Genomic DNA, 8,920 nt, shown 5'->3' with positions numbered 1-8,920 from the left:
TCCGTAACCTAATTGGATTACTTTCCTTGTGTAGTAACGGATTTAAGTTGTGTTTGATTTCCAGTTTAGGAATTATAAGAAGTTTAGGAGGGTGCTGTATGTTAATAAGTCTGCTTGACTTTTTTTCCCTTTAAAAACCACACCCTTCCCTCATTTATGGTGTAAGACTACTTTGATGATGATTGAAGTTCTGTGTGTAGGGCGAATATATATGTAACTGAAGAATTTCACGAATTTCCTGCCCAGTTATTTTTACATTTTAAAAATACTGTCCCAAATTAACCCGTTAATTACTTAATGCACACTCTTAAATGTTCCTTATTCAGGGTGCCTGGGTGGCTCAGTCATTTGAGCACCCAACTCTTGATTTTGGCTCAGGTCGTGATCCCAGGGTCTTGGGATCAAACCCCGCATTGGGCTCTATGCTGAGCATGGAACCTGCTTAAGATTCTCTCTCCCTCTCCCTCTCCCTCTCCCTCTGCCCCTCTCCCCCACAAAAAAAGTAAAATGTTCCTTTTTTGTCAACAATTAATGTTTATCAAATGACACCGCCCATTTCTCTGTACCAGTGGATTATTTTTTAATTACATTCCCCATACCCACACAGATACATTAATATTGTATGCTTGCACGATGTTCCCACAGATAACTCTGCAAAATAAAATAAGGTGATGTTACACATTTATCTTTGATTGTAAGCCTTCATTTGGCATAATATCTTAGATCTTCTCCTCAGCCAAGAAAAGGTCCTAGCATACTCTTCTTAACCACCTACAGTTTCCTTTCTTCTTAAAAAAAAAATGTTTATTTATTTTTGAGAGAGAGACACACACAAAATGTGAGCAGGGGAGGGGCAGAAAAAGAGAGGGAGACACAGAATCTGAAGCAGGCTCCAAGCTCTGAGCTGTCAGCACTGAGTCCGACTTGGGGCTCTAACTCACGGACCATGAGATCATGACCTTAGCCAAAGTCAGATGCTTAACAGGCTGAGCTATCCAGGCGCCCCACCCTTTCTTCTAAAATAGACAGGCAGGACTCTTCCACTTGGAGTATTGTTTTGGGACATATGAATACCATATCTGGGTACATAACACTAAGGAAGTTTAGCAACTAGCTAAGTTAAGCTTCTCAGCCTAAATCACGGAGAATAATACCGTCTATTTGCCTAGTACAGAACTAGCGCTCAGGATCATCTGGTGTTTTCCCTAGCCTTTTGTATTATCTTGTCTCCTGATGCATTAAAATGAGAGAACACAGCTCAGTAGGTTGATACACAACTTATTTGAGAGATGTTCCTAAATAGAAGATTCAAATCGAATTGTTTTACCTGGAGGTACACATCAACATTTTGAAACAGTCTGTACAAAAAACATGAGGCTATTATTTTGGAATTGGATGGGCTCATCTTTGTACCAACCCAGAGGGCTTTAGTTCTGGATTGTTGAAGAGAAGCTGTCACAGGAGCTGACAGCATCAGAGAGGGCAGGGTTACTGAGGTGCTATTATGACTCAAATGATGAGGAACTGATTAATTTAAGGTGGCTCATAATGTGCCATCCAGTGCCCTTTAAGAGACATATTTCTGATTTTTAAAAAGCAGAATTGTAAAACCTAAGGGCTTAATTTCTATAAAATATTTGCAAGCTTTTTGTAGGCATATCAATCTAGGGAGTAGCCGGCGTGAGAATTTGGAAAGGCAAGAGAATGAAGAGGAGTGAACTTGAAACTTCCAGGTTCTCACAGTGCTATCTAGTCCTCAATTTCTTATCTGCAAAGTTAAACAACAACAACAACAACAACAACAACAACAACAATGCTATTAAAATGATTATTAATTCCTCTAAGGGATTCAAAATATTTATGATGTGTCCTCAAATCATTGCATGATCTCTAAATAGGAGAGGGAGCCAGACAAAATAGCTCGGAAAAAAACACTGGGTTCCATTAATGAAAAATGCAGTAACAACAGTCAAGTCGTGCTGTAATTTATCTCTGTTTAGAAGTAAAAGAAATTGATGTTCTTGGCTGGCTCTGATTTGCCTGCATTTATTTATTTTTTATTTAATGTTTATTTTTGAAAGACACACACACACACACACACACACACACACACACACACACACAAAGTGAGAGTGGAGAGGGGCAGAGAGCGAGAGGGAGACACCGAATCCGAAGCAGGCTCCAGACTCTCAGCACAGAACCCAGTGCACGGCTCGAACTCACAAACCATGAGATCATGACCCGAGCGGAAGTCTGACGCTTAACTGACTGAGCCACCCAGCTGCCCCATGACTTACCTGCATTTAAAGGCAAGCAAGTTCTATCTTTGAATTGGAAAACTTTGGTTAGGCACAAGTCAAGCTTAGTGGCCGCTGGCAATGCTCTCCAATGAATCAGCAGAGCTATATTTAAATTCTAGGATTTTGTATCCCAGACATGAAACCAACAAATTCTGGTTAATGGAAAGTAAACAGGAAAAAGCTGTTCAATTCTGAAGGCCCTAAGACTATAATAAAAGCAATTGGTACATTCATATGACACGTGACAGTTCAGGAAGATCTTTTCACACCTTTGATTTCATTTTGTCCTCACAACAATCCTGTGAGGCGTTATCAACCCCACTGTACAGCCAAGGAGATGAAAGCTTTATGTGTGCTTAAGTAATTTTCCAAAATCATGCATTTAGTAACAAAGGAAACCATACTAGGTGCAGAGCAATTTTTTTCCCTCCATCTCCACCCCATTCCATCCAACCGTGCCTCTCGTCTACCATATGTAACTTAGACAGTTGGGAGACTGGAAGGAAAGACCAAATTATTTTTAATTAAACACGAAGGGACATTCTACATCTTGAGTTTCTCTTTAGGAGACTCTTATTTATAAGTCTGGACACCCCAAACATGAAGTAATAATCATGTTACTATCCACCACAACACAGAATACCCTGTAACACTGGTCAAAATATGTTTACAGTGTTCTAGACAAAGTCTACATAGTACCTTGGGCAATCCATTTCTGTTCTTCTAACAAAACTGGATATTCTTTACATAAATCTGATTTTAAAATGGACTTGCAGTGGGAGAAAAAATATTTTATTAGCCATTTGACAATATTTGCTCTAACCTTCAGCATCTTAATAAATTATACCTTCTACAACTGGTACAACATGAGGAGCCTAAAACAAGGAGGGAACTGTCGGTTCTAAAGTTACCATTTTGAAATTTAACATTTAACAGAACTTTTCTCTTTCTGCTCTGAACCAAGCACCCCCTGCTCCATATGCCCCAAGAACTCATGCCTGTCCAAGGTGCTATCCCATCTCCAGGTCTCTGCCTGAAGCTGCATTTTCTTTTCTTTTCTTTTTTAATGTTTATTTTTGAAAGAGAGAGAGAGAGAGAGAGAGAGAGAGAGACTGCAAGTAGGAGAGGGGCAGAGAAAGAGGGAGACACAGAATCTGAGGCAGTCTCCAGGTTCTGAGCTGTCAGCACAGAGCCCAACGTGGGGCTGGAATTCAGGAACTCTGAGATCATGACCTGAGCCGGAAGTCAGATGCTTAACCGACTGAGCCACCCAGGTGCACCTGAGGCTGCATTTTCTGATGCATGAACTGATTTTTATTGGATGGAAAAAATTTCTCTGAAGGTTCTTCTAATTCCTTTCAAACACTAAGGCTGATGATGAGCTCACTTTGTTTGAAATAATGCCCCTACATCCTATGACTTCTAAACCAAGCAAGCCTTAGTTCTATCCATAATAAAAGGAAAAGAAAAGAAAGGAAACCAACAACAGAATGTAAAGCCAGGGTGGTTATGTTTTTCCTTTAGAACTATAACTTCTATTATATTTCTGAAAATTAGGTCTACAAATCTTAGTGTAGCATATTTTTTCATCATTTTTTAATTTTTTTATTTTTTAACGTCACATATAAAACAATTCATAACTTTTGGTCATAGCAATGAGAAAATGCAACTAGAAACACAGTCTTGCACTCAACAAACTGACGCTTATCTCTTAGAAGTTCATTTGTTCCCATGATTTCTAGCTGGATTCAGCCAGTAGACCCAAAAGACCACTACAAGAGTCAGGCTGCGTGAATGTGGGCTCAGGTTGAAACAGGAATGAATTTGATGGACTTGGACGATTTAGGCGAGTCCTTCCATGTACCCATACTGTTTGTGGGGCTCCGGTTGTTAGTGTAAAAAGTCTGTCTTCTGCTCATACTGTCAGAATCTTCTTTGTTGAACGTTTGATTCATGTTCTGGCAGCATGGGAAGCTGTGGACACAGTCTTGCAGGAGATGGCCGCTAAAAAACATGTATATCCAGGGATTACAGCAACTATTCAAGGAAGCCAGTAATGCAGTGATGGTGATGGCCGGGTTTTCTGATTCTGTACAAAAAACGTAAGGGGAGATTATTTAAATAGTCAAATGAAAGTAACTGAGCACTGGGTAAACTCATTTTTCTACTGACTCTTAGAAGTGGGGAAAAAGTTATGGGTTAATGTAGAAAATGAAGTATATTGTTCATTAATCCGGGAAATGGCTGGTGTCTGGAAATTGCTTGGTTGTGAAATATTTTCATAAGCAAGATGCATTGACGTTCATTCAAATATCTTAAACCACTTGAAAATATCTCAGTAGAATGAGTGGGAAGAATATTAAACAATTTATTTTTTAAAAAATGTGTATTCTTTATACTAGCATTAGTATGTGCTAACAGACACAGCAGTTACAGAATGGCTGCAATTTCAATGAAATTTCAAAAGTCTATAGCCACATAAATAAAATATTCATCCTAACAACTAAGGCAAAAGTATGACATTATGGAACATGTTTAGTAGTTCTACACTTTTAAATATTAAACATATTTTGTAATAAGACAACTATACATAAGGGAACAGTAGTAATAGGTCCCTGAAGGATGCATTATTTGGTTGTTTCTGGAGTTGTTTTTTGTGTTTTTGTTGTTGTTAATTTTCTATAGTTTCTTTTGATTTTAAAAGAAAACCATTTTGGTGGTTTGGGCAATTAAATTATATTAAGAACAGCTGAGTTAGGAAATTCCAACAAGTTTTTGAAATATTTTATGCTAATTTGCACTGGTAAACCACATAAATATTATAATCTTTCACAGAACTATGACACTGATAATACACCTTTTTGAAACATAAGAATAATCAGCAAGCACTAACTTTTTCTTCATTATTAAATATAAACTTGGGTCTTCTCACTGTTGTTATGCTGGAATAAATTACAGGTGATTTAATCATACCTTGTGCTAAAATGCTACCATTAAAGGTGATCATGATCTGTGGTTACAGACTGTATTCAAAAAAAATGAAAATCATCACCATACCTATGCAGAGGTAGAGAAGTTTTTAGAAATTATGTCTAAATTCTGATAAAGCAATAATTAGACTGAGTTTTTTTATTTGATTGGCAATAATTACGAGGCTGCTATAAGATCAAGCAAGACCGGAAATGATAAACCAAAAATATAGCATTTATGTTGTATTATTTATTATCAGTAATATTATAGCCATGTAGGTATTTTTATTCGTTTGAATTAAATTCACTCTCAAATGTTTTATTTGCACATATAACTTCCAATAGTAAATCACACAGGCTCCCTACCTCAATCTCAAATAGCAAAAGGAGACAGTTCTTCCCAGATACCTATTTCCCAACTATAGCTGATGTTGGTAACATTCCTGTAATATATTTTATTTGAAAAAGTTGGGTTTTTTCTCACTCATAGGAAATAACTTTTTTCAAGACCCAGCCTTAACTGTTTTTGGTGGGGTTCTTTTGAAGTTAGTATTTTTAGTTTGTGGAGGAATTAGAATCAAAGAAACTAGTAGGTGTAGAGAACATTCTCCATAAAACACTGCAAAAGTTGTGTGTGTGTGTGGGGGGGTGCTATAGCTGTATGGTTAAGTTAGTGCTGAAAGATGAATTAATTACTTTAACAATTTTAGAGTTTATCAATAATCCTGCTTTAAAATACCAGAAAAAAAGGTGCTACAGTAATTGTCAGAAAAAGAAGTTAAAAGATGATAAGAAATGGAACACTAAATGCTAAATTAGAATTATTGGCTTCTTAAGAATCTTTCTTCAGAAAAAAATATGTGCGTTTATCTTTGCCGTTGGGGTATTTCTACAAAATTTTTGTATTGTGATATTTTTCACAAGCTAGCAAAAAGCAGTGGTTACAGTACAAATATTTATCTGAACCCGATAGACGCAAAGGCGGGGGGGGGGGGGGCGAAATTAGCACAGTGGTTAGTGATCTGCCAAAAAGTCATTATCACGTTTTGTAGTTGCCTGGTTGACTGTAGGGCGCAGTTTCTGGATTTGTCTTAGGATCACTTCAAGCTACAAGTGCACATTCCTGGGCCCCATTCCACAGCTACTGAATCAATATGTCTGGGTTGGAGACCCCTGCCGTTTTGGTAATTTCACCAAAAGCTAAGCATGCAGAAGTTTAAGAACTACTGCCCCAGAGGATAGTATGAAAAGCACCCCCTCCCCCGAACCCCGGCCACACGCACAGCCGAATTCCCGCACTTTCCTCCTTTCTCCCTCCCGACACCTACCGATCCAAACAAACTTCTCATCCCAGACAGACCACATCTGAAGGATGAAGAAGGGCGCCCAGCAAACGATGTAAACGGTCACGATCACAAAAGTCATCTTCACCGTGCGAATCTTGGCGCGGGAAATGGTCTTCACGCTGCTGATACACGGCGCGAGCAGGAGCCCCTTATGCAAAGCGCCACTCGCGCCCTCGGCGCCCTTTCCGGGGAGCAAAGCCGTCTTTCCGCGGACGTTGCGCCAGATGTGGTAGCAGATGAAGCCATAGCAGGTACCCAGGATGACCACGGGCGCCACGAAGATGCCACCCGTCATCCAGGTTACATAGGCGCGGGGACCCCAGGGCTGGATGAAGGTGGCCCAGCAGTCCCGGGCCTTGGTGACGTTGTTCACCTCGACCATGGAGAAGACGAAGTACTGCGGCGTGCTAAGCACGAAGCTCAGCACCCAGGCGGCAGCGATCATGAGGCGCGAGCGGCGCGTCGGTTGCTGCAGCGTCTTCAGCGGGTGGCACACCGCAATGTAGCGGTCGGCGGTCATGACCACCAGCATGTAGGGCGACACGAACATGCCGAACACCTGCAGGTGCTTCACCACGCGGCACAGCCCGTCAGGCCCGCGGAAACGGTAGGTGATGTCCCAGCACATCTGCGGCAGCACCTGGAAGAAAGCGACGGCCAGGTCGGCCAGGCTGAGGTGGCGGATGAAGAGGTGCATGCGGGACGTCTTGCGAGGGGTGCGGTGCAGCGCCACCAACACGCTGCTGTTACCTAGCACGGCTACCACGAAAGTCACAGCCAGCACGGCGATCTCCAGCTTGGCCAGCTCCTCGTTGCGCACGTCCCCCTGGGGGCTGCCGCCGTCCCCGAGCGCCTCCGCTGCCCGGCTGCCGTTGACACCGCCGGCTAACAGGGGCCACCCCTGGCTGGAGTTGTCCGCGGGCCCCTCGTTGGGGCCTCCGGAGAAACGCATGCTGTCCATGCAGCGCCTCCCAGCTGTCTTCCCACCGCCGCTGGCGAGGGCTCCTTGCCCGTCGCGCGCTGTCCTTCCCGCGCTCGCTGGGCTCTGCTCACTGGGCCCTGCTGTCCCTCTTGCGGGCGTCTGCGGGCGCAGCGTCCCACCGCCGGCCGAGTTGCTCTCGCTCCCGTCACCGACCTCTTTCCCCGCTCGGCTCCTTTTCAGCTAGGAAGGCGCTGGGGAGGTGCGCTCCGAGCTTCTGAAAGCACTGGGCTCCAAACTCAATTATTTATGCGGAGTTTGTTTCCCCAGAAAGCGCTCCCTCTCGTCCCAGTGGTTGGAGACTGCTCCGTGCTTACTCCGTCCGCTCTCTCCTCCCACCACCCCCAGGGGGTTCCTTCTTTCTTTCTTTTTTTTTTTCCCTCCTCTCTACGTCGGTGATTTGTTCTCTTTGCATCACTGCTGCAGGGGTGGGGCTGGGAGACTCGCCGATTCCTCGGCTTAACAGGCTGGATGGGGGCGCTTTCCCGCTCTTTTCTGACAAAAACTTGAAGAACTAGACGTGCTATGCCCCCCCCCTTTTTTTGGGTTTTTTTGGCTTACCACCATTTCCTCAAGCCCCCTCAATAGCCACCTTAACTCCATATTTGACGTCAACAGAGGCAGTGGATGCGGTACGTTGAAATCCCGAGTCCGCCTCCGGGCGCTCACACTCCTTGCGCCTGAACTAGGAGCGCGACCCCAACTGCTCCAACCGGGGTTTCCACCTCTGTAGCTAGCCAGCCCACTGCCGGGCTCATTTGACTCCCAGGGCAACTTGGCTCCGAGAATTCAGCCTCTCCCCGCCCTGGTCCCTGCCCTCCCCCTCCCCCGCCCCCGGGAGGGTCACTCCCTCGTCGCTTAAAAAGCGCCATCTTCGCAGTAACACACCTGCTATTCGTCACCCGGCCGGCGCTCGCTTATTCCATCGCGGCCCCAGGGCGGCCGTGGGCGTATCTACTGCAGGAAAAGGATCGTCTCCTGGTTGGGGTGGGTGCCTAGAGAATTTCTGTGAACTAGAAATCCTGGGGTTTCCTCCGGGAAAAGCCTGATTCCCACAGAGGGGATGGACGGAAATCGGGCCACAGTAGTCCGTGGGGACTTCGTCTGCTTACTGCTGAATCGTGGGGACATCTCTTTGGAAGGACAAAGAGCAGCTGTCTGAAGAGCGCACACCCAGGCAGTGCCGTTCCGGGCATGGGAGCGAAAAGGCACCAGGTTCCTGCGCTCGGGAGTTAGAAAGATGCATGCTCCGGTCAGGAAAGAGGCGCTGTCTCCGCAGCGAGACCACCTACCTATTAATTAGCAACTGAACAACTCGAGCCAGGC

At 44.0% G+C, this 8,920-nt stretch overlaps 1 protein-coding gene across 1 annotated transcript; it reads right to left on the bottom strand.

Moving 5' to 3' along the window:
• Positions 1-2,553: 2,553 nt before the first annotated feature.
• Positions 2,554-8,373, bottom strand: AVPR1A (arginine vasopressin receptor 1A). Its single transcript, XM_025926955.2, has 2 exons — positions 6,598-8,373; positions 2,554-4,389 (listed from the first exon to the last, which is right to left on the bottom strand). The coding sequence occupies exons 1-2, from the start codon at positions 7,574-7,576 to the stop codon at positions 4,103-4,105; spliced, it is 1,266 nt and encodes a 421-aa protein (XP_025782740.1). The 5' UTR covers positions 7,577-8,373; the 3' UTR covers positions 2,554-4,102.
• Positions 8,374-8,920: the final 547 nt, after the last annotated feature.

The sequence above is a fragment of the Puma concolor genome, chromosome B4, assembly GCF_028749965.1.
Source record: "Puma concolor isolate L17-30 chromosome B4, mPumCon1.1.hap2, whole genome shotgun sequence".
Classification (NCBI taxonomy): Eukaryota; Metazoa; Chordata; class Mammalia; order Carnivora; family Felidae; genus Puma; species Puma concolor.
This window is presented reverse-complemented; position numbering and strand designations above follow the sequence as displayed.